The 26615-nt window shown below is 43.2% G+C and overlaps 1 protein-coding gene across 3 annotated transcripts in view; it reads right to left on the reverse strand.

The window, feature by feature from the left end:
- The window catches only part of USP34 (ubiquitin specific peptidase 34), a 237332-nt gene extending 219782 nt beyond the window's left edge, over positions 1–17550 (reverse strand). For all 3 annotated transcript variants that reach the window (XM_082643301.1, XM_082643302.1, XM_082643300.1), the window contains exon 1: positions 17050–17550. In XM_082643301.1, the coding sequence (XP_082499427.1) occupies positions 17050–17092 (43 nt within the window). In that variant the 5' untranslated portion in view covers positions 17093–17550. The remainder of the gene's footprint in view (positions 1–17049) is intronic.
- Positions 17551–26615: the final 9065 nt, after the last annotated feature.

Consider the following 26615-nt stretch of genomic DNA (forward strand, 5'->3'; position numbering starts at 1 on the left):
TCACAGAAAAAACGCTAGTTAAATATGTGTTATATTCAAAAGACTAAAAGTAGGCTGCCATTAAATTCTGTTCTCAGATATACATAAGTAAATGAGAAAATGCTCCTAAAAAAAGCAAACAGTACATAAGAAATCAATTTTTTATAAATACAGAAAATTAGCTGGAATAATATATACCAAAGTTTTAACAAAACTCTTTTTACTGAAATAACCATTTCTCCAATTGCAATCATTAAAAAGAAAATTACTCAAAGATCAACTTAAATTCTATCAACTCCATGAAGCCTTCTCCAATCTTAGAAAACTAAACTCCTCCCACTGCACTTCAGCTATATGTACTTTACTGGAATTTACCATTTGTCTTTTCATACCATTGTTTTTTGTATACTTCTTACGCTGGCACTGTGTTAAGTGTTGATATGCATTATCTTATTTAATCCTCACAAAAATCCCTGTATTTATTTAAGTCATTATTATCCTCATTTTCAAGTAAGTAAGAAGGCACTAAGAGATTAAGGAACATAACCAAAGCCAGAAATCTAATAAATGACAGGAACAAGACTTGAACTCAGGTCTGTCAGATCAAAGATCACTCAATTATTATCCTACTGCCTCATCTGTATTGTACTCTAACCTTCCTTAAGGATAGATATACATCTAAATGTATCTCCGTATCTACCACAGCATACAGCAAATGCTTTACATGTATAAAGTATTCAGTATATTTGTTACATATTGAAAAAAAGTATTCAAACATAAAGAGTTAAGGTAAGACACACAAAAAATAATCAAGTCAGTAAATAGAATGTTAAGAAATGGTTTTTGGAAAAAGATGCAGATCTACTAGAGAATGGACTTGAGGATACGGGGAGGGGAGGGGAAGGGTAAGATGGGACAAAGTGAGAGAGTGGCATGGACATATACACTACCAAATGTAAAATAGCTAGTGGGAAGCAGCCGCATAGCACAGGGAGATCAGCTCGGTGCTTTGTGACCACCTAGAGGGGTGGGATAGGGAGGGTGGGAGGGAGAGAGATGCAAGAGGGAAGAGATATGGGAACATGTGTATATGTATAACTGATTCACTTTGTTATAAAGCAGACACTAACACACCACTGTAAAGCAATTATACTCTAATAAAGATGTTAAAAAAAGAAATGGTTTTTGGGACTTCTGTGGTGGCGCAATGGTTAAGAATCCGCCTGCCAATGCAGGGGACACGGGTTCGAGCCCTGGTCCAGGAAGATCTCACATGACGTGGAGCAGCTAAGCCCGTACGCCACAACTACTGAACCTGAGCTCTAGAGCCTGCAAGCCACAACTACTGAGCCCTCATGCCACAACTATGGAAGCCCGCGCACCTAAAAGCCCACGCTCCGCAACAAGGAAGCCACCGCAATGAGAAGCCTGTGCACCGCAACAAAGAGTGGCCCCTGCTCGCCACAACTAGAGAAAGCCCACGAGCAGCAACAAAGACCCAACAGAGTCAAAAATAAATAAATAAATAAATGAAATTTAAACAAGCAAGCAAACAAACAAAAAGAAATGGTTTTCAATTTTCCAAACTGGACCCAGCAGAATGACTCCTGCAAAAAAGGGTGAAGAGAAGAAGGCCACTCAACCATTCTGGTTAGCAACCAGAGAATATACCACCAACATTCACAAGTGCATCCAGAGTCAGCTTCAAGAAGCGTGCCCCTCAAGCACTGAAAGAGATCCAGAAATCTGCCATTAAGAAAACAGGATCTCCAGATGTGCACACTAACACCATGCTCAACAAAACAGTATGAGCCAAAGAATTAGGAATGTCCCATACTGTATCCATGTGTGGATATCCAGAAAACACAATGAGGATGAAGATTCAATAAACAAACTCTATGGACTTCCCTGGTAAGACTCCATGCTCCCAATGCAGGGGGCCCAGGTTCGATCCTTGGTCAGGGAACTAGATCACGCATGCATGCCACAACCAAGAAGTCTGCATGCCACAATTAAGCTCCCGCATGCCGCAACTAAGACCCAGTGCAGCCTAAATAAATAAATATTTTTTAAATACACGTATAAAATAAATAAATAAATAGACAAACTCTATACATTGGTTATCTAGATACCTGTCACCACTTTCAAAAACTTACAGTTGATGTGGATGAGAACTAACCGTTGACTGTCAAAAAAAGTTACAAAACTGCCAAAAAAAAAAAAAAAAAGGTTTTCAGTATAGCACAGTGTACTAGGTACCTGTGTGCTTGCTGTCCAAAAACAACTTCACCTTCTTCATAATCACAACATGCTAAATTTCTTTTGGGGTAACACTTACCATTTTTTAGCTATGAGGTTTGGTGGGATCAGCTTCAGGAACAGGTCATCAGTTTAAGCCAACCAAAATCCATCCTCTTTGAACTCTACTTCAGGAATAAGGCCCATGATAAAAACATGGGCCAATGATCTATGAAGCACCATCTGCTAGCCAGGTTTTGGAAAAAGCAGCTTCCTTGTTCTTGTACAGTAGGTTTCAGAAGAGATTCTCTCTTTTTTGCTCTGCGTAGCATAAACATGTGATTTGCAAACAGTGTGGTATAAAAATGGTGTGCAGTAGCCATTTCTGCTACTCTGAGAAGGGCCAAACTAAGGTCAAAACCAAGGAAGCACAGCAGAGCAAGCCACAGAGAAATGAAGTCTTGATAATGTTATGAATCTGCAGATTAAGAGTAGACCACACTAGGAGAAAAGGAACCCTCCTACACTGTGGGTGGGAATGTAAATTGGTTCAGCCACTATGGAAAACAGTATGGAAGTTCCTCAAAAAACTAAAAATAGGGGCTTCCCTGGTGGCACAGTGGTTAAGAATCCGCCCGCCAATGCAGGGGCCACGGGTAAGCGCCTTCGTCCAGAAGATCCCACATGCCGCAAAGCAACTAAGCCCGTGCACCACAACTACTGAGCCTGTGCTCTAGAGCCCACGAGCCACAACTACTGAGCCCACGTGCCACAACTACTGAAGCCCACATGCCTAGAGCCCGTGCTCCGCAACAAGAGAAGCCACTGCAATGAGAAGCCCACACACCACAACGAAGAGCAGTCCCTGCTCGCCACAACTAGAGAAAGCCCGTGCGCAGCAACGAAGACCCAATGCAGCCAAAAATAAATAAAGTAAATAAATTTATTTTTTAAAAAAACTAAAACTAGAACTACCATATGATCCAGCAATCCCACTCCTGGGCATATATCCGGACAAAACTAATTCAAAAAGATACACGCACCCTTATGTTCACAGCAGCACTATTCACAATAGCCAAGATATGGGACAATGTAAATGTCCATCAACAGACGAATAGATAAAGAAGATGTGGTATGCATATACAATAGAATACACCTCAGCCATAAAAAAGAATGAAATAATGCCATTTGCAGCAACATGGATGGACCCAGGGCTCATCATACTTAGCCAAGCAAGTCAGAAAGAAAAAGACAAATACCATATGATATCGCTTATATGTGGAATCTAAAATATGACACAAATAAACCTACCTACAGAACAGAAACAGACTCACAGTCATAGAGAACATACTTGTGGTTACCAAGGTGGGGGGGGGAGGGATGGACCGGGAGTTCGGGGTTAGTAGATGCAAACTATTATATATAGAATGGATAAACAGCAAGGTCCTACTGTATAGCACAAGGAACTATATTCAATATCCTGTGACAAACCATAATGGGAAAAGAATATAAAAAAGAATGTATATACATGTATAACTGAATCACTTCACTGTACAGGAGAAATTAACACAACACTGTAAATCAACTATACTTCAATTAAAAGACAAAATCAAACAAACAAAAAAAGAGTAGACCACACCAGAACATAGCACACACCTGCACTGCTCAGTTACGGCTTTTAAAAAACTCCTTTTTCGGGACTTCCCTGGTGGCGTGGTGGTTAATCCGCCTGCCAATGCAGGGGACACGGGTTCGAGCGCTGGTCCGGGAAGATCCCACATGCCGCGGAGCAACTAAGCCCGTGCGTCACAACTACTGAGCCTGCGCTCTAGAGCCTGCGAGCCACAACTACTGAGGCCGTGCGTCACAAGTACTGAAGCCCGCACGCCTAGAGCCTGTGCTCCACAACAAGAGAAGCCACCGCAATGAGAAGCCCGTGCACCGCAATGAAGAGTAGCCCCCGCTCGCCACAACTAGAGAAAGCCCACGCACAGCAACTAAGACCCAACGCAGCCAAAAATGAACAAATAAAAATTTTTTTAATTAAAAATAAAATAAAAAACTCCTTTTTCTTTCTGCCAAATGGGGTGTTCTTTCTGGTTCTTGCAACAGAGTCCTAACTTGGGTTCAAAAACTAATTCCCAATCTTAGATTTTTAATCCATAAGGGTTAATCTCAAGGGACATTCAGAGAAAAAAAACAAAAACAAAACACAACTTAACAAAATGAGGGTTTTTTTTTTAATCAATGAAGCATCTTTTTATGAAGGGGGGTGCTGAGCAAGACATCACAAAAGCAAGGATTGACAGTACTTGAAATGTCCCCAAAATTTGAGAAAACAGGAAAAACTACCACATCCAGCCTACCCTCATCTTCCATTAACCACCTCCAGTGATCTTAAGATTTTTCAGATATTTTAGCAGATACATATTGATCCTAGTATGTGTAGGCACTGCGAAACTCAGTTAATGTAAGCTAGTCACAATCACAGACCTTGTAACCTTGTATAATAAAAAGACATTAAAGGGAATTCCCTGGTGGTCCAGCGGTTAGGACTCTGCATGTTCACTGCTGAGGGCGAGGATTCAATCCCTGATCAGGGAGCTAAGATCCCGCAAGCCACACGGTGCAGCCAAAAAAAATAAAAATAAAAACTAAAAAGACATTAAACAAGTAAATAAAAATAAATACATAATTCTAAACTCTGGTAAGTGGGGACTTCCCTGGTGGCGCAGTGGTTAAGACTCCACACTCCCAATGTAGGGGGCCCGGGTTCGAACCCTGGTCAGGGAACTAGATCCCACATGCATGCCACAACTGAGTTCGCATGCCACAACTAAGGAGCCAGCACAACCAAATAAATAAATAAAATAAATAAATAAATAATAAAAATCGTTTAAACTGTTGTAAGTGCTATGAAGGATAAGAACTTGAACTACTTTAGACTGGATGTTTAATAAAGGCCTCTCTGAAAAACTAAAAGCATAGAAAGGTGATTAAGTTCCAGGGAAAAATAAAGGCTCAATGGCAGTAAAGAACATCCCTGAAAGAAAACAAAGCAAGCAAGGGGATGAGGTTAGCAGTGCCTACCTATGTCATGCAGAGTCGCACAAATTGTGGTAAGCTAGTCCACTCCCCTCATTCCCAGTAACTATTCCAACCAGTTAAAGGCCCAGTTCATCTTCCACTTTCCTTGAAACCTTGCCTAATCCACTTTAGCCAGAATTAATCTCTCTATAGTCCCTTTGTTTTTCATGAGTTTCCCAACTCCCGAAGTCAAATTCCTCTTTAAAAAAACAAAAACAAAACAGCATGGTTAGAGAAAAGTATACTGAGTAGGAATAAGAACTAAATTCTAGTCCAAGCTCTGCTACTTAACTAGCTGTGTAACCTTGGCCAAATCATTCTATTTCTCATGATTTTTATGAAGTGCCATGAAGATATGTGGAACTGCACAGTATTCAAATTTTAGCTTCAGAAGCTGATTGTCAATGTGTTGTATATAATTCAACACAGTACTCCAACTGCATAAGCACTGCACTACTACCTATAATACTTGAAAACAGTTTCATCCTGTGCTGGCTTTTTCAGCACCAACATTGTTAACGGTTTTCAAGCTTATTTATAAAGCAGCTACACCCTTTGCTCCCCCCAAAAAAAATCTTACATGGAACCCCAATTTACAAAACAGATCAAAATGAGCTTTTCATCCTGAAACAGATTCCAAAGTCACCCTCACTCCCCTGAAATAGGGACAATGCCACTCCAAGGAATAGTTTAAAAACTGAGGCTCATTACTATAAATCTTGAAGAAGAAAGAACTAAGGACAAGATTCTATGGCTTGCCATCAGTGATGTCCCTCAAAGTTGACCAAAAAAACACCTCATTTCTTTCACAAGGATAGCTTCAGATTCTATCAAGTGCCTTCATGTAATCAAAATATGTCATATCTATAGTGATAGTTCCATGTTTTACCATATTTACTTCTATATCAAAATAAAATGAGATTGGTTTAACATAAGTTACCACTGCCACATCAATTTTTTTTTTTTAAAGTCGTGAGGTAATGGACCTATATGTGCACTTTTTTTTAAGATGTTGGGGGTAGGAGTTTATTAATTAATTTATTTTTGCTGTGTTGGGTCTTCGTTTCTGTGCGAGGGCTTTCTCTAGTTGTGGCAAGCGGGGGCCACTCTTCATCGCGGTGCGCAGGCCTCTCACTATCGCGGCCTCTCTTGTTGCGGAGCACAGGCTCCAGACGCGCAGGCTCAGTAGTTGTGGCTCACGGGCCTAGTCGCTCTGCAGCATGTGGGATCCTCCCAGACCAGGGCTCGAACCCGTGTCCCCTGCATTAGCAGGCGGATTCTCAACCACTGCGCCACCAGGGAAGCCCCCCACATCAATTTTTTTTTTTTTTTTCCGGTACGCGGGCCTCTCACTGCTGTGGCCTCTCCCATTGCGGAGCACAGGCTCCAGACGCGCAGGCTCAGCGGCCATGGCTCACGGGCACAGCCTCTCCGCGGCATGTGGGATCCTCCCGGACCGGGGCACGAACCCGTGTCCCTTGCATCGGCAGGCGGACTCTCAACCACTGCGCCACCAGGGAAGCCCCACATCAATTTTTTACTATCCTTTCACTCTTTAGTAAGTGCTTGATTATTTAATAGTGGCAAGTTTCTCTTATAGCTTCCAAAATAATACCTGCCAATTTCTGCTTTTCTAGAGATTTAATAAGCTAAAGGTTCATAATCACACACAAACAAAGCTCTATCCCCTTCGCTGAAAAGAATCTGCCATTCCTGAAGATTTTTAACTCTTAACACTACTAATAAAGCTCTCATTATTCCTTACCAATCTACAGGTTAGAGTCCCTCTTAATGTATGATTTATCCTGAGGGTTTGCGGATTCCTCTTAGAAGGGAAAACGGAAAAATTATTATAGTAAAACAACATTCTGCTGATCACCACCCTCTAATATACCCACCCAAGCAGCGGGTCCACTATCCCCTTATTTATCTTACTTTGAACACAACTTCAAAAGCTCTATTGTCTGGGGCTTCCCTGGTGGCGCAGTGGTTGAGAATCTGCCTGCTAATGCAGGGGACACGGGTTCGAGCCCTGGTCTGGGAGGATCCCACATGCCGCGGAGCAACTAGGCCCATGAGCCACAACTACTGAGCCTGCGCGTCTGGAGCCTGTGCTCCGCAACAAGAGAGGCCGCGATAGTGAGAGGCCCGCGCACTGCGATGAAGAGTGGCCCCCGCTTGCCACAGCTAGAGAAAGCCCTCGCACAGAAACGAAGACCCAACACAGCAAAATTAATTAATTAATAAACTCCTACCCCCAACATCTTCAAAAAAAAAAAAAGCTCTATTGTCTTAAGCATTTTCATGTCTCAATTTATTCTGAGTTAGTGCTCTTACTACTGCTCTTATACTTCTACATTCATCACTAGTTACTGAGCCCTTCTCAATAATCAGAATAAAGTTCATGAGTCTGGCAGCAAAGTTACCCAGAATAAAAAGTCCTTTCCAAATTTGTCTTATGGTGGTTTAGAACCAATACATTGCTAAAACAGCCCCACAGACCTCATGAGAGTCAAAATAAACACTTTAAGATTATGAAGGCTTTACACTCATGCTCTAATGTTGGAAGGATAATTTTTAAAAAGTTTTATCATATTGCCAGATTTCCTTCCAGATATGCTGCATGAACTACTCAGCAATGTGATTTCAGAGGCTATATTCAAGGTGATAATCAGACAATTACAAAGTCATATAACAACCCAAATGCCCATCATTAGAGGACTGATTAAGTTACAGTATGACCAAGTAATGGAATACTACATTAAAGCCATTAAAAATGATAATGTAGGGCTTCCCTGGTGGCGCAGTGACTGAGAGTCCACCTGCCGATGCAGGGGACACGGGTTCGTGCCCCGGTCCGGGAAGATCCCACATGCTGCGGAGCAGCTGGGCCCGTGAGCCATGGCCACTGAGCCTGCTCGTCCAGAGCCTGTGCTCCGCAACGGGAGAGGCCACAACAGTGAGAGGCCCGTGTACCGCAAAAAAAAAAAAAAAAAAAAAAAAGATAATGTAAGTTCATATTAACATGGAAAGGTAGCTACATCTTATTAATAAAAATAATATAAGGACTTCCCTGGTGGTGCAGTGGTTAAGAATCCGCCTGCCAATGCAGGGGACACAGGTTCGAGCCCTGGTCCGGGAAGATCCCACATGACATGGAGCAACTAATAAGCCCATGCACCCCAACTACTAAGGGTGCACTCCAGAGCGAGCCACAACTACTGAAGCCTGCACACCTAGAGCCCGTGCTCCACAACAAGAGAAGCCGCCACAATAAGAAGCCCGCGCACTGCAACGAAGAGTGGCCCCTGCTCGCCACAACTAGAGAAAACCCGCGGGCAGCAGCAAAGACCCAACTCAGCCAAAAATAAATAAATAAATTTATTTATTTTTAAAAATAATAATAATAATAGAGTAACATGTAATCAGTTTATTTACACCAAACAGTGTATCTGAGGAAAGAGAGAAAAGAATGACTTAAGAGATGTTTACCAAAACATGAACGATTTCTTTGGTAAACAGAGTTTCGGTTATCGTAATTTTCTTTATTATTTTCTGCACTATTTGATTTTTTTCTAAAAAAGCAGGTATCCTTTTTAGAATGAAAAACAACAAAGCTACTTTTATTCTCTTCAAAAAGACTAAACACACTGGTAGAGAGATGAGTAAGCAACAATAGAGGTTCTTAAGTTTTTTCCTGCCACCAAACACCACAGATGACACCTGCCCAACATGTTCCAAGAAAGTAAGCCAGATTATAATGAAGCACTCACAGCTAAAGATTACACCTAATTTCTAATACAGGAGAGCTCATCATGGGGCAATACTTGAATCAAAACTCTTCTGGTTGCACATTAACTCAAATGGTATGTACAGGGGAGACAGCTAAATAGGAGCACTAGCTTCAGTATCAGAAAGCCACCAGGGGGCTGGGCTTCCCTGGTGGCGCAGTGGTTGAGAGTCTGCCTGCCGATGCAGGGGACATGGGTTCGTGCCCTGGTCAGGGAGGATCCCACATGCCGTGGAGCGGCTAGGCCCGTGAGCCATGGCTGCTGAGCCTGCGTGTCCAGAGCCTGTGCTCCGAAACGGGAGAGGCCACAACAGTGAGAGGCCCGCGAAGAAAGCCACCAGGGGAACTTCCCTGGTGGCACAGTGGATAAGACTCCACACTCCCAATGTAGGGGGTCCGGGTGTGATCCCTGGTCAGGGAACTAGATCCCACATGCATGCCACAACTAAAGGAGCCCTGGAGCCACAACTAAGGAGCCTGCCACAACTAAGACCTAGTGCAGCCAAATAAATAGAAAAGAAAGCCAAGAGGGTATTAACTTCTGTCTCTTTATAGAGCTTCAATATCAACTATTTCCAAAAATTTGCCCCAATTCTCTTCTGCAAATAGTCTCCTCCACTTGCTCCGTGTTTCTGCTCCTTCACATCAGCTTGCCAAAGCACTCACTCTAGTTCAGCTACTCGTAGTTACCTGGCTCTTTATTTTTATTTATTTATTTACTTTTTATCATCATAATCTGTCTACATTCTTTTTACCTTGTTCCTATAATCATCTGCTTTTGTCTGTGGGGAGTTTGTTTTTTTTTTTTTTTTTTTTAATTTATTTAGTTTTGGCTGTGTTGGGTCTTCGTTGCTGTGCGAGGGCTTTCTCTAGTTGCGCCCAGCGGGGGCTACTCTTCCTTGAGGTGTGCAGGGTTCTCACTGCGGTGGCTTCTCTTGTTGAGGAGCAAGGGCTCTAGGCGCGCGGGCTTCAGTAGTTGCGGCACACGGGCTCTAGAGCACAGGCTCAGTAGTTGCGGCGCACGGGCTTAGTTGCCCCACAGCATCTGGGATCTTCCCAGACCAGGGCTCGAACCCGTGTCCCCTGCAATGGCAGGCGGATTCTTAACCACTGTGCCACCAGGGAAGCCTTACCTGGCTCTTTAGTTCAAACGTTCTGAGAGGAAAAAATCTGATTGATGGACAAGAGTCCCACCAATCCACCAGGTCAGAAGTCTATTTGGAATCCAATCAGCGATGGTTAGGGAGAAAGGCCTTTCAGGGGATGTAAACTAGAAGGTCCCTAGAAGAGGTTATAGCCAGGGCAGGAAGAGAAACCTGTCTCTTCTGTAGTAAAAAAAAAAAAAAAAAAAAGTGCAAGAGAATGGGCTTCCCTGGTGGCGAAGTGGTTAAGAATCCACCTGCCAATGCAGGGGACATGGGTTTGAGCCCTGATCCAGGAAGATCCCACATGCCATGGAGCAACTAAGCCCGTGTGCCACAACTACTGAACCTGCGCTCTAGAGCCAGCGAGCCATAACTACTAAGCCCACATGCCACAACTACTGCAGCCGGCGTGCCTAGAGCCCATGCTCCGCAACAGAAGCCACCACAATGAGAAGCCAGCACACCTCAACGAAGAGTAGCCCCTGCTCACTGCAACTAGAGAAAGTCCATGCACAGCAACGAAGAACCAACGCAGCCAAAAATAAATAAATAAAATAAATAAATAAATTTTTTTTAAAAAGGTGCAAGAGGAGACAATGAGTATCCTACATCAGTTCTCAATTAACTGAGTAACCTACATTTGGAGACTTTTTAATTTCTATGGAATTTAAGAGAAAAATAACATTAACAGGTATTAATAACATTAAAAGGTTAAAAGTCCAATTATTTTCCTGGTATATAAAATCTTAAATAAAAGTAATTTAGTGGGCTTCCCTGGTGGCACAGTGCTTAAGAACCCACCCACCAATGCAGGCGACACGGGTTCAAGCCCTGGTCTGGGAAGATCCCACATGCCATGGAGCAACTAAGCCCGTGCACAACAACTACTGAGCCTGTGCTCTAGAGCCCACAAGCCACAACTACTGAGCCCACGTGCCACAACTACTGAAGCCCGCAGGCCTAGAGCCTGTGCTCCACAACAAGAGAAGCCACCGCAATGAGAAGCCCACACAACACAATGAAGACCTAATACAGCCATACATAAATAAATAAATAAATAAATAAATAAAAATGTAATTTAGTGAAATTTCATCCCACAGACTCAAATCTCACCACCTATATAGAAAAATTTTTGCCTTTTTGCATTATCTATTAATTTAGAACATATTGGACTTCCCTGGTGGTGCAGTGTTTAAGAATCCACCTGCCAATGCAGGGGAAACGGGTTCGAGCCCTGATCCGGGAAGATCCCACATGCCACAGAGCAACTAAGCCAATGCGCCACAACTACTTAAGCCTGCGCTCTAGAGCCTGTGAGCCGCAATTAATGAGCCCACATGTCACAACTACTGAAGCCCGGGCGCATAGAGCCCATGCTCCGCAACAAGAGAAGCCACCGCAATGAGAAGCCTGCACAGCACAACAAAGAGCCACCCACTGCTCGCCGCAACTAGAGAAAGCCCACGTGCAGCAACGAAGACCCAACACAGCTATAAATAAATAAATAAATAAATTTTTTTTTTAAATTAGAACACAGTTGGTTAGGGTGGATACTTTTTATAAGTACATACCTACTGATTTATGAATAAGCAATATATGTAATATAATCTGCACCTTCAGGATCATTCATCCACAAACTCTCATATCTAAATCACTACTGACAATAGGCCCAAGAACACTGAGCCTAGGCACTCATATTCTTCCACAAAAACTCTTCATTAACTATTCACAAGGCACCTACTCTCTACAAGGCACTATATTAGTACTGGGAAAAGAAGAAACAAAATATGACCCCTGACTTTAAGGAATTCAGCATCCAGAAAGGGAGGCTGTTGTCTATTAAAAAAAAGGGGGGGGGGCGAGGGGATGGTCTGTAATTTAAGTACTTTTTTTAAAATTTATTTATTTATTTATTTATTTATTTATTTATTTATTTATTTATGTTTGGCTGCCTTGGGTCTTCGTTGCTGCGCGCAGGCTTTATTTAGTTGCAGTGCGCGGGCTTCTCATTGCGGTGGCTTCTCTTGTTGCAGAGCACAGGCTCTAGGTGCACAGGCTTCAATAATTGTGGCTCGCGGGCTCTAGAGAGCAGGCTCAGTAGTTGTGGCACATGGGCTTAGTTGCTCCGCAGCATGTGGGATATTCCCAGACCAGGGCTCAAACCTGTGTCCCCTGCATTAGCAGGCGGACTCTTAACCACTGCGTCACCAGGGAAGCCCCATTATTAAACATATAAGAAACATTAACACGTTTCATGAATATAGTGCTAAACCTAGCTATCAATAGCTATCACTGACAATGCAAACAGTCTGCTATTAAAAATCTACTACACACTGTAGTGCTTTATGGTTTATAAGTGACTTTACAAATATATGAGTTGAAATTGTATTATGATCTTTGAAAAATAGTACTTCAAATAGTAACTGTTTTAAGAGTATATATTCTTAGCAAGATTAATTTACCAAATTAAAAATTTTGGTAATTTGGTACTTCGTACTGTAGTAAAATCAAATTTCCAATTTTAAGAATCAGTTCAAATTTCAGAATTAAATGTCTATCAAAAAATGTTATGTTACTAATGATTATTTCATGCCTATATACTTATATTTTTAAAAACCCCAGAAACGTGTAGTTTACTAAAGAGCTCATTGCTAACAACATTAAGATATATTAAGACATTCCCATTCAGCTACATTTACCACCACTTTTATTATTATTTTTTTTTCTTTTAGAAGAAGGAAGAATTTACTACTTGTAGCAAGTAAGGTGAACACCAGGGATCTTTCCCAAAGCAATGTCTCTACCACCACTTTTAAATTCTTTCTTCAATTACCACAGAATTATGCCCAAATTTGTGAAAACACATAAAAATTTAGTAATTTTTTACTTTGCCATTCAGTGTACTCATAATGTCTTCCATTTGAATAGATCATCATAAAGTTTATACAGCACAGCATGATGGTTAAAGAGCATGGGCTTCTAGAAGACGTGAGATTAAGTCCCGTGCAAATCCTGACTCCACCAAATAAAGTCATGTGACTCTAAGCAACTTATGTAAACTCTAAGTCTTGGTTCTCTTATCTAAAAAGGGTGATAAAGTACCTACCTCAAAGAATGGAAAAAGTTCCCAACACAAATGGCTCAATAAAGTATACTTTAAAAATAAAAATGCAAATTCTGATGGAGTATCTTGAGTTCTAGCTTAGATGTGACTACTAACTAAGCAGGTGACAGGTGATTTTTAGCAAACCACTTAACCTTTCTGAGGTTCAGTGTTTTCACATTTAAAATTGAGATACTAGGGAATTTCCTGGTGGCCCAGTGGTTAGGACCCTGCGCTTTCACTGCGGTGGGCCCAGGTTCAATTCCTGGTGGGGGAACTAAGATCCCGCAAGCTGCACAGCAAGGCCAAAAAAAAAAAAAGAGAGATACTAATATTTGCTCCTGCCTATCACAAAGGATAGTTAGGAACGACAAATGAATTGTCCATTTAAAACATTTCATAAAGGGTTAATTCACTAACACACAGAGTAAAATCCACAACATACAAATGGTTTAAAAGATGGATGTACATTTAAAGCCATTTTCACTCTGCTCTCGAGAAATTTACCCCACCAAGGCAAACAGTGACCTCAATTTACTAGTTGAGCTAGCAACGCTGATGGCCCAAAGCATAATTTCAGGCCTCCAGCTTCTCAACATCCAGAAATGCTTTTAGATTTAGTAAACTAGCTCACAAAGGTAGCTATAAAAGTAGCAAATATACAAAGTCAACAGAACAAGCAAAGGAATATAAACTTAAAATTATTTCCTAAACTGAATGCAACCCCACAAACTGATAGGTGCAAAGTTCACTCAATACAGTCCACATTTTAAAACATCTTCCTTATTAAAAACAAAGCATTGAAAAAAATATGAAAACCCAAATATGTTAGTACTGTTGAAACTGGTTATTCTAACATTAAAGCCAAATGCTATTTTCAAATGTAATTTCAAGTTTTAAGATACCTGTCAAAACTACTAAAAAGGGTATAAGGAGGTCCTTATTACCGTGTCCTTAGCCTGGTTCCATGGACACGCTTCAATGGGCCCTTAACCTACAGGCAAAACTGTACTGTGTCTGAATACCTGCATATGTTTCTATGCTGAGAGCTTCAGATTCTCAGCAAGACTAGAGGTATAACTGTTAATATTAATATTCTCATCAAAAACTGATGACAAAGGAAGCTATTCACTATCTTCTGTCATCAGTTTTTAGTTTAACTACATTACATTCTGCCAGATTTTAAAATAAACGTTTCATAGGAAGTCCTTAACCTTATCAAAACTCTGAGCATATCAGATATAAAGCTATACTATCCATATCATGTCTACCTTTTCATTTAAAACACAAAATTTTTAGATTATACACTTACTGGTGTGTCAAGGAAGACTTCTTTAGGTTTGATCAGTGTTTGTAAATTTGACAAGAAATAAGTTTTTGGTATTTTAATTCTATCCAACACACCACCTAAAGATATACTAATTTTATTTCTTCTCTTGGTTAAATTGTTATGGGGAGTAATATTGAAAGATGGATTCTGAGCACATTATTTTGGGACTTTAACTCTGAATTTCTAATCAAGGACGAATTGATGCTCATCTTTGCACAACCTATGGGGAAAAAAGGACAGACTTAATATATAATTATTGTGAGATGACAAGAAAGATTTATAAACTACTTTAATACAACAAGTTTTATCAAGTTCCAGCCATTATGCTCCAACCCAGTCATGGATAAGTGTTACCATAATGAGATATAGTAATACCCTCTGCTCTCAGGGAACGTGAGCATCTTATGTTTGAGATACAGGAACTACACAAAGGGAAAATGAAAACAACTGTAAAAGAACTGGGGGCGGGGGCAGTGGAGAAGCAACTAGTCATAGCTTGGTATAACCTACAAATAAAATTACTGAAGTAATTTCTTTTTAAGGAAGCTTCATTGTCAGATTAGAGTTTAAAGGGCAAATTTTTAAACTGAGCTTTATAGGAAATATTAAGAAACAAAGTATTTTTCGAGACCACTGGCTTATACACAAACAGAAAATCCTTCTTATCTGTTCATTAAAACAGGTTGCTTAAAGGGTGTGCATGGCCAGATTTTGTGAACCTGGTTCAATTAACCATATTTAATTAAAGGTAACAAAAGCTGAATTTCTAACTCCATAAATCGATTGCATTTTTGAGTGCTTCTAGACAAAGTTATAGGGGTTTCCCAAATAACCTTCAATAGAACCCTTCATTATGTCTCTTTTCAAAAGGTAATAAGGATTATCAAACTTTAGTTTCTTTAGATACTATGCTTAAAATTAATTGTCATAGTTAGGTTTAAAATAATTTTTAAACACCAACAAAACTATTAAAAGCAGTTTTCTCCTAATATATAAGATAGCAAAGCTATTCATTTTCCAGTTTCAGAAAAGCCAAGCCATAATCACACAACTGACATTTGAGACATTTAAAATAGAGTTCACTGAAATAAGTACTAAGGAATTAAGTTTATCATTTCATAAACCACCTACACCAAAAATAAAAGTACCTCAAAATAAATACAAATAACCTTAAAATTCTAGGAAACTTTGGAATGACACAAATACTGTATAGTTTGAATTTGTGCAAAAGCCTGCTTCCACCTGTCAGGAAGTAAATACAGAGTTGAAAGTAAACTAGAACCCTTCCACTTTTATTATTGCCTTTGGTCATTAAAGTAAAATTCAAACACAAACAAGACTACACACTTTATAATCAATTGTTTTTAAGAATCGTATTAGAAAATAGACAATTTGGAAGTCTTTCGAAATACCACACACAAAACACAAATCCAAAACCCACAAAAGGTGTTCGTAAGTGAGCATTTTCTCAACAATCAACTTTTTGTAAGTTAATCTTTTATGTAATTCACCTCGTCCAACTAGGCCTTTGGGCACAGAAATAGTTTGCAATACGTCTTGTTTCTTTAAGCTAAAATACCGTCTTACAAGGGTCTGGAGTAAAATGAAAGGAATCTAACTAGAAAAGAGCAGTGCACGCTCTGTAATAAAAGCATACGGAATAAGGCCTTTCATTCCAGGAGACAGGCCACGACTATCCCGGGATGGTACCTGTAGTACAGTGCTCTCCTTAAGAGAACAGAATTTACCATTAAAACGACGAATGGTACACTAACAAGAAACATCATTAACTAATTTTTTAATAGGTATAAAGGCTCCAGTCATCACTATCAGATCATTTTCAGCTATTTAAGGTCAGAAAGGTTTAATACAACCCACACACCCCCCAAGAGACGGGAAAACCACCAACCACCTAGCAGGGAGTTTAATGAAAATTAGCAGGTAAGAGGCCTAGGCAGCACGCTGAAAATCAAAGAGGGCGGCCGGAGGGTCGAAGGGTTCGGACTACACAGGAGAGCCTCGTCCTCGGACCCCACCTCCCCTCACCTTCCCGGCAGGGCGAAGGAGGCGAAGGCTCATTAGTGCCTACGTTAATTGACACCTGTAATGAGGAAACTTTCCGAGAGCGGAGACCGCTGAGGCCCGGCCTGGCCGGAGCTCCGCGACGGCCCCCTCTCGGGCGCCCAGGTAACCGGGCCGGACTGGGCCCGAGGCGCCGCGGCGGCCGCGCCACCGCGCACCTTCCCGGGGCGCTAGGCCCGCAAGCCGCCCGGCTCGGCCGTCGCCTCCCGCAGGCCAAGGCAGCTCGGGGAGGCCGGAGAGCGGCGCGGGGACCCCAAACTGTGCACCCCGACAGGCCGCCGCCGCGGCTACTTACTTTCATTTAACACCTCCACCAGGTCTGCGCAGTTCTCGCACATCGTTCGGCCGCCGCCCCCCCCCTCCCCCGCTTCGGATCGCACTGACTGATCCCAACCGGCGGGGGGGAGGGGAGAGAGGCGGAGGAGGGGGCCGGCCGGCCGGCGGGGCGGGGAGGCGACGAGGGCGGGCGGCGGCGGGGACGGGGCGGGGAGCAGGAGAATGGGGGAGGGGGCCGGCGGTCCCCGGAGCGGGCGGGGGAGAGGAGGGGGGCGAGGGGAGGTGCGCAGGCCGGAGGGGCGCTGAGGCGCCGGCGGCGGGGAAGGGGGGGAAGGACGGGGGGAGGGGAGAGGGAGGGAGGGGGCGGGTGGGGAGAGAAGCAGCAGAGTCACTTCACCGACCAGACGCCGCGGCCACCGCCGACGCCGCCGCCATTTTAATAGAGCGTTCGGGTTGCGCTCGGCTCTTTCCGTCCGGGCGAAGGAGCCGACGAGAAGCGCCTCGCGCTCTCATTCCTCCGCCTCCTCCCTCTTTTCGCCTCCCGCCCTCCCACCTCCCCCTCCGCACACACGCCGCACGCCCCACACCCCGCCGCGGCCAGCTCGCCGCCCTCCCTTTCCTCTTCCGTCGAGCCTCCCCGCCCTCGGTCCACCCCCTCCGCGCGCTCGCCCACCCCGCCCAGCCCGGATCTCTGTCAGCGGCCGGAAGGGAAGCGCGAAGCTAGCGCGGCCGCGGGGGGAGGCCGGGTGACTCGAAGAAGATGGCGGAGCAGAGTGCTGGTCGCGGTTGCGCGGCGTCGCCCACCGCGGCTACTCCGCGAGCCCGGAGGACCAGCGAGCGCCGGATCGCGAGCGCCGCCCTTTCCCCCGCCCCTGCGCTTCGCCATTTTAACCCCGGGTCCCCGAGGGGGACTTGGTATTAATTTGTCCCGTCCCCCTACCCCGCGCTCAGGCCTTTGGGGTGCGGGAGGCTAGAGTTCAGGGGAGCTGGCTGGTGCGACGCCGCAGCCCAGGTGGGGGCTCGCGGCGCTCTCCCCGCGGGGTTTTTTGAGAATGGAACAGCCTGGGGCCGGCTTAACCTGCAGGCGTATTTTCCTCCGGCCTCTAGTGTGTATGGCTCATCCGTCCTCAAGCAGTAAGACACCTTGACGTGACGAGAAATGGCGGAGTGAAAAGTGTTCGCACCGCCTCTCCTCCTTTTTACGCAAGACGGCCCCCTTCGAAGTGCCCTAAGAGTTTTCACCTGAAATAGCGTAATATGCTTCCCCGCGAAGAGCAAATTATACGGGAATTTAGACGGGGAGCGGAGAATGAAGAACAGGTGGAGGAAAGGACACTCAGCTGAAGTTTGATGTCGTGCTAACAACTAGCTAGCTTGGGGAGAATTTTCCTCAAGTGCATTGATCCCTTCCTCACTGATTTCTATATCCACTACGTCTATGTAGAGATATGACTGAAAAGTCCAAAAGTAGTGTACACGGTATCTTTAAGATCTGTAGCCAGAGCAGCTATGGAGGCCTTGTAGGAATTCTTTTACAGGTTTTGTTGAGGTTAGGTCACACCATCCCTCCACTCCAGGACCACCTTCCGGGTATTCTTTGCCTTCCTGCCGCTTGAAGTTGATGCTATAAAGTGTCTGCTAAACCTGTTTTAAGTTGTTCCATGCAAGCAGGTGATTCTTAGGAGCTGTAGCTGTTGTGCCATCATCTTCTCTTCTCCCCATCTCTCCCACAAAACTTGGGTTTCTGCAGACTTTGGATCCTGTAGCAGCCATTGTCCATCTAGCGTCATTCCCACCCACCCCTCTTCTTTTCCCGCAGGGAAACTTGCCAAATTTGTTTTTCAGGTGGACCTGAGACTGGAGAAGCTTGGTCTCCGAAAGGAAAGCCCCAAGGACTATTTGTGTTTGGTCTAAAACATCATGTTATGAACTCTGCTCAATACTCTGTAATAACCTATACAGGAAAAGAATTTTTAAAAGATACATATATGTGTATAATTGAATCACTCTGCTGTACACCTGAAACTAACAGAACATTGTTAATCAATTATACTCCAGTATAAAATAAATTTTTTTTTAAATATATGTTATGGTTTCTCTAGGGTTGGCCATATTGTTTGAGTTCTTGCCAATGAAATGTAAGCAGAAATCTGCTGAGTGGGTCTTTGGGAAAGATTTCCCATTCCTAATAAAAAAGGACAAATTCAGCAGACATGCCCCTTAATCCTTTCTTCTTTCTGCCCAAAACAGGTCTTGATACTCAAAGTAATACAGCATCCAGTTTGTGGTTTTTTTTTTTTAAACGATGAAACCACAGCAGGGTTAAAGCCAACCATAAAGCTGATAATAATGTGTAGGACCCTGATGCGTCCTTGAGCAGCTCTCTACCCCTAGACTGTTTATGCAAGAAAAATAAATCCCTTTTTCCTTAAGCCACTCTTAGATTTCCATTGCTTGTAGCCAAACACATTTCTAACTGATACAGACATTCTTTTAGTAAGTATTTGTAAGTATATGTCAACTATGTTTTTAAGACCAGAAAGAACCCATAACAGTTCTTGAAAATAAGGACTACTACCATAAATGTGGAGTACTAGGAGGTATAGAAGAAACACTGACCTTTAAAGAAATATTTTCTTAACAAGCGCTTGCCTCCTAATTTTTTTTTACTTTAAAAAATTACATGAGGGCTTCCCTGGTGGCGCAGTGGTTGAGAGCCCGCCTGCCGATGCAGGGGACACGGGTTCGTGCCCCGGTCCGGGAAGATCCCACATGCCGCGGAGCGGCTGGGTCCGTGAGCCTTGGCCGTTGAGCCTGCGCATCCGGAGCCTGTGTTCCGCAACGGGAGAGGCCACAACAGCGCGAGGCCCACATACCGCAAAAAAAAAAAAAAAAATTACATGAAATGGTGCTTAGTTTAAAATGCTTTGAGAATCTAGAGAATTATTGTCATAAATGATCACGGCTCTTCAGTCATCACTTTAGGGCTCAACAAACTTTTTCGGTGATGAGCCAGATAGTAAATATTTTAGGCGTTGCAGTCCAAGTCTCTCATTACAACTACTCAACTCTGTTAGCACAAAAGCAGCCATAGATGATACATAACGGAATAAGTATGGATGTGTTCCAATAAATTTTTTAATTTATAGGCATTGTAATAAGATATTCATATTTTCATGTGTTACAAAATCTTTTTTTTTTTTTTTTTTGGCTGCGTTGTGTCTTTGTTGCTGCGCACAGGCTTTCTCTAGTTGCAGCAAGTGGGGGCTACTCTTCGTTGGGGTGTGTGGGCTTCTCACTGCAGTGGCTTCTCTTTGTTGCGGATCATGGGCTCTAGGTGCAAGGGCTTAGTTGCTCCGCGGCATGTGGGATCTTCCCAGACCAGGACTCGAACCCGTATCCCCTGAAATACTCCCAAAATACTATTTTTCTTTTTCTTTTTTCCAAACAATTTAAAAATGTAAAAACCATTCTTAGCCCACAGGCCATACAAAAATGTGAAACTGGCCAGATTTGGCCTATGGGCTCTAGTTTACCATCCCTTTATCCACTTCAACTGCTAAGAGGTAAAAGCATAGAAGCCAATAAAGGGACTTCCCTGGTGGTCCAGTGGTCAAGACTCCGTGCTTCCAATGCAGGGGGCCTGGGTTTGATCCCTGGTCAGGGAACTAGATCCTGAATGTCACAACTAAAGATCCCATAAGCGGCAACATAGATCCCACATGCTGCAACTAAGAACTGGCACAGCCAAATAAATAAATAAATATTTAAAATAAAAATAGATTCTTTAAAAAAAAAAAGAAGCCAATAAAATAAGGTTGCCTGCCTCCTTACTGTAGAATCTTCACTCTTCTGTGCTGACATGGTATATGTATCAACAGAGACCTTTGAATGTACTTACAAGGTGTGCATTCCAAAAGAATAAAGCTGAATCTCTGGTAAAAATATCCCCTAAATTCCTCGTGTAAATCTGGATTTTCAAACCAGTAACGAGCAATGACCATATACCCTCTACAGTTAGGGAAAGGTGACAGTTTTCAATATTTTGTATTCATGTCACCATCTAGTGGTAGAATTATGCTTTCAATAAAATTATACAATCTACTTTGAAATTTCTAATTCTGGAGTTTGTAGTACATTTGTAGTATATTCCTAGGTACTTGCATGAAAACCAGCGCACATAAACAACTTTGGAAAATTAATATTGCCATGGAAATTATTTGCTCTTCTTAGCATTCTGATTGCAGCTAATTGAACATAGGATTTTTGTCTCTGGAGTTTGGGGTTAAAGCCTGGTGTACTATTAGAAGCCAGAGTTACTGCAGAATTTACTCTTCTCCCTCACACCTAGGCTCGTCATTGTTTTGTGAAACTTAGGGCCATTATTAGAAGGCAGGTATGCTGTTTTATTCTCTCCATAACACCACATTCATGCTTTGTACATAGACTCAGCAAATTACTGTTTGGTTCTTAAATTGCTATAATAAATTGGATTATATCACTTCCCTGCCTAAATCCCTTCAGCATTTTCTGTTACATTTAGAATACACTCTACTTGGGCCTTCCCCAACCTCTCCTGTTTTTAACATCACTGTTGTTATATTCCAGCCACACTTGTGTGCTTTCTAACAAAAGCTTTTCCTGCTCTGGGTCTTGGTGAGTGTTGTTTCTTCCTAGCACATGCTCTCTAATTTTGAAATGGCTAACTTCCTACCCTCCAAGTTTCAACTTAAACATCATCTCAAAAAATAATTCCCAGGACTTCCCTGATGGTACAGTGGTTGAGACTCTGAGCTCCCAATGCAGGGGGCCTGGGTTCAATCCCTGGTCAGAGAACTAGATCCCACATGCATGCTGCAACTAAGAGCATGCCACAACTAAGAGCCAGTGCAACCAAATAAATAATAAAAAATAAAATAAATATTCAAAAAAAGATTTATAAAAAAGATTTTATAAAAAGATTTATAAAAAAGTGACTTGCCTTAAAAAAAAACCCTTCCCTTCTAATATTTTATCACAGCACTCTGTTTATTTCCACTATATGTCTTCCTATAATTATTTATTTCCATGTTTATTTGTATCAGGGATGCAGTGGACTGCAAGTAAAAAATTTTTCAGTAAGAATGGCTTAAACAGGGACTTCCCTGGTGGCTCAGTGGTTAAGAATCCGCCTGCCAATGCAGGGGACACAGGTTCGATCCCTGGTCTGGGAAGATCCCACATACCGCAGAGCAACTAAGCCCATGCGCCACAACTACTGAGCCTGCACTCCAGAGCCCAAGAGCCACAACTACTGAAGCCCACGTGCCTAGAGCCCGTGCTCTGCAACAAGAGAATCCACAGCAATGAGAAGCACGTGCACTGCAATGAAGAGTAGCCCCAGCTCACCCCAACTAGAGGAAGCCCGCGCACATCAATGAAGACCCAACACAGCCAAAAATAAATAAAGTAATTAAATTAATTTTTTTTAATGGCTTAAAAAAATAGGGCTTAATTTTGCCTTGTAACAGACAGACAGTAAACAGTCCAGGGCTGGTACAATGGCTCAAGGATATGAACCCAAGCTATTTGATTCTTTCTAGCCTCCACATATTGGCTTGTCATCTAGTTGTAAGATAGCCACCATAGCACCAACTTTACATGACAGCACCAACTGTCTGTTTCAAAGACAGGAAGAAGAAGAAAAGGTGGTGATGGCCTGTCTTGGGTTGGATTCCCCCCAAAGCAGGCCCTGAGACAAGGACACAAATGGAGATAGTTTATTTTGGTGTCGTCCCAAGAATCAACGGTAGGATAGTGGGAAAGTGAGATAGGAAATTGGGGGGAGGTGCCAATCAGTAAAGGATTAATTAATCAGTAAATGACCTTTACTACTGAGGGTAACTGGAGCCTGATCCCACTGGGAAACTACAAACCAGTATAAAACCTGTTCCTTAAAATTCTCCTACCTGAGGGACAAGGAAGCTGAGTATTTATATCTTCTCCCTTTAGCCATTGATTGAGTGTTGCTACCGGGGAGGGGTGTAGGCAGCAAAACAGGCTTCACTATGCTCAGGTAGCCAGAGAAAAGCCTCAGACATAGAAATGCAGGTGCTAGCAGTTGGAAGTTTGCCCACTGTGCATGAAGTGATAAGAACTAGGGAACATGGGCAGAGCACGGACAGTATCTTATAAATCCCCACTTCCCTCTTCTGTCTGCCTTGAATACCGAGACGATATGTGGAGAAGCAGCAGCGATTTTGTTTTTGGGTTTTTTTTTTAATAAATTTATTTACTTATTTATTTTTGGCTGTGTTGGGTCTTCATTGTTGCACATGGGCTTTCTCTAGTTGCAGCAAGCGGGGGCTACTCTTTGTTTCAGTGTGCGGGCTTCTCATTGTGGTGGCTTCTCTTGCTGCAGAGCACTGGCTCTAGGCACGTGGGTTTCAGCAGTTGTGGCACATGGGCTCAGTAGTTGTGGCTCGCAGGCTCTAGAGTGCAGGCTCAGTAGTTGTGGTGCTCGGGCTTAGTTGCTCCGCGGCATGTGGGATCTTCCTGGACCAGGGCTCGAACCCGTGTCCCCTGCATTGGCAGGTGGATTCTTAACCACTGCACCACCAGGGAATTCCCACTTATTTTGAAACAATAAGTCTATAGGCAAAAAGCAATCGCCAAGGCATTGAAGATGACAGAGTAGAAAGAGAAAAGGTCTGGGTTCCTGGTGGCCTTGTTGAGCAGCTGAATCAGTGCTAGCAACTGCCTACTTGTTGCTATATAAGATGTTTGGTTATCTAACAAAAAATAAAACCCTAAAGCCACTATTGGAGTTTTTGTAGCACAATGCAGTCATTAAAAATTGTGTGGTTGGACTCCCCTGGTGGCTCAGTGGTTAACAATCCACCTGCCAATGCAGGGGACATGGGTTTGAGCCCTGGTCTGGGAAGATCCCACATGCCGCCGAGCAACTAAGCCTGTGCACCACAACTACTGAAGCCCGTGCACCTAGAGCCCGTGCTCCGCAACAAGAGAAACCACCACAATGAGAAGCCCACGCACCGCAACGAAGAGTAGCCCCCACTCACCACACCTAGAGAAAGCCTGCACACAGCAACAAAGACCCAACACAGCCAAAAAACAGAAAAAAACAAAAATGTGTGGTAGGCAGAATAATGTTCCCCACCCCCAAAGATGTCCATGTCCTATTCCCCAGAATGTGGTACCTTACATGGCAAAAGGGACTTTGCAGATAAGGATCTTAAGATGGGGAGATTATTTTAAATTACTCATGTGGGCTCAATTAATTACATGGGGCTTTAAAATTAGAGAATCTTCCCAGGCTTTGTTTAGAGGGAGCTGCGACTACACAAGAACGTTGGAGAGATGCAAACATTCTTGGCTTTGAAGATGGAGGAAGGGGGTGATGAGCCAAAAAAGGTGGGGCCTCCAGAAGCTGAAAAGGACAAGGGAACAGATTCTCTCCTTTAGTCTCCAGAAAGCAACACAGCCCTGCTGACACCTTGATTTAGCCCAATGAGACCCATGTGGGACCTCTGACTTACAGAACTATAAAATAATGTTTGTTTGTTACCAGAAATTTTGTGGCAATTTGTTACAGTAGAAATAGAAAATTAATATAAGCTGCATGCAGATCTAGGGAAAAGCACATGCAAAACCTCTGAGACACAAAATTCCATGGCTATTTCTAGGAACAGAAATAAAGCCAGTATGACTAGAGCATGTTTAAGGGAGAAGGCCTGTGCCAGGAAGCAGAGCTCTGCAAATCATGCTAAGATTTTGGCCTAGATCCCAAAAGCAATGGAAAGCTTTTAAGTGTGGAAGCAACACAATCAGATTGTATTTTAAAATACTCTGACTAATCTGTAGAGAATAGAATGGAGATAGGGACAACTGAGGGTTATTAGTATTAATCCAGAGAGATGATGATAGCTTGGACTAGGGTAATAGGAAAGAAATGGAGGAGAGAGTCCATTCTAAGATTATTTCAGAGGTAGAAAAAAACAAACACAAGACTTGGTTGCTGGGTTTGGGGAGAGAAGGTGGTATTAGAGCTGTCTCCAAATTTGTGATTTGCACAAGTGGGTAAATGGTGGTGCTGTGCCATTCACCAAGATAGGGATCATTTAAAGGAGGGCCAGAGGGAAATGTAGTCAATAGTGACAGGTACTATTTTAGAAGTGCTCAGCTTGAGGTACCTGAGAGGTAACCAAAAGGAGCTGTTAATTAGGCAGTTGTTTGAATCTAAAGCACAGAAGAAAGTTCTGGACTGGAAATGTTAATATGAAAACAATCCTTAGTATGCTAGCTCTTTGCCTTATGGGGAAAAGATAACTGCTAAATGTTTAGCATTACAAGTTCCAGGAATGAAGAAGGAGGAAAGAACCAATTCCCTCAACTGTCCTCGTATCAGGAAAGCAAAGACTTTCCAGAAATCCTAACTTTACACTTGGTCTCATTACCCCAAACTCTGTCACATGGCCTCCTTTGAGCCTCAAAGAAAGCTTGGAAATCCAGTATTTCACTTTACAGCCTCTATGGTGGAAGAAGAAAAAGCTAGCTGGCAGTGAGTATTGAGTTTATTTACTGTATCTGCTGCAAGTGGTAAATGAAGCAATGAGATCGTACAGGGAGAGGGAATACAGTGAAGAGAAAAGGACTAAAGAGAAAGCCTTGAAGAACTCTTAACATCTAAAATTTGGGTAGGGCCTCCCTGGTGGCGCAGTGGTTGAGAGTCCGCCTGCCAATGCAGGGGACACAGGCTCGTGCCCCGGTCCGGGAGGATCCCACATGCCGCGGAGCGGCTGGGCCCGTGAGCCATGGCCGCTGAGCCTGTGCATTCGGAGCCTGTGCTCCGCAACGAGAGAGGCCACAACAGTGAGAGGCCCGCGTACAGCAAAAAAAAAATAAAATAAATAAAATAAAATAAAATTTGGGTAGAGGAAGAGAGGATGCCCCCAAAGAGTTTAAAGAATATGGTGGGAGAAGGAGGAGGGGTTTTGGTACCATTTAAGTCAAGGGAATAGAACTCAAAAAGGATGAAAATTACACTCGTTGAGTGCTGAGAAGTCAACTAAAATAAAATCTATCCAATATTCATTAGATTTAGTGCATGGAGGTCATGGGAGGAGGAATTGTGGATACTGAAGCCTCATTACAGTAGACAGAAGACCCTTTTTGTTTTGGTTTTCGTTTTTTGGTTTTGTTTTTTGTTTTGTTTTGTTTTGTTTCATTTGGCCACGCCACGTGGCATGCGGGATCTTAGTTCCCTCCCTGAGCAGGGACAGTACCCGTGCCCTCTGCAGTGGAAGCACAGAGTCCCAGCCACTGGACCTCCAGGGAAGTCCCCAACAGAAGACTGTTCATAATAGAAACTTTTAAAATAGAAAACTCTTTTTTTTTTTTTCCGGTACGCTGGCCTCTCGGTACGCTGGCCTCTCACTGCTGTGGCTTCTCCCGTTGCGGAGCACAGGCTCCGGACGCGCAGGCTCAGCGGCCATGGCTCACGGGCCCAGCTGCTCCGCGGCATGTGGGATCCTCCCGGACCGGGGCGCGAACCCGTATCCCCTGCATCGGCAGGGGGACTCTCAA

Source organism: Mesoplodon mirus (assembly GCF_964341445.2).
Source record: "Mesoplodon mirus genome assembly, chromosome: 14".
Classification (NCBI taxonomy): domain Eukaryota; kingdom Metazoa; phylum Chordata; class Mammalia; order Artiodactyla; family Ziphiidae; genus Mesoplodon; species Mesoplodon mirus.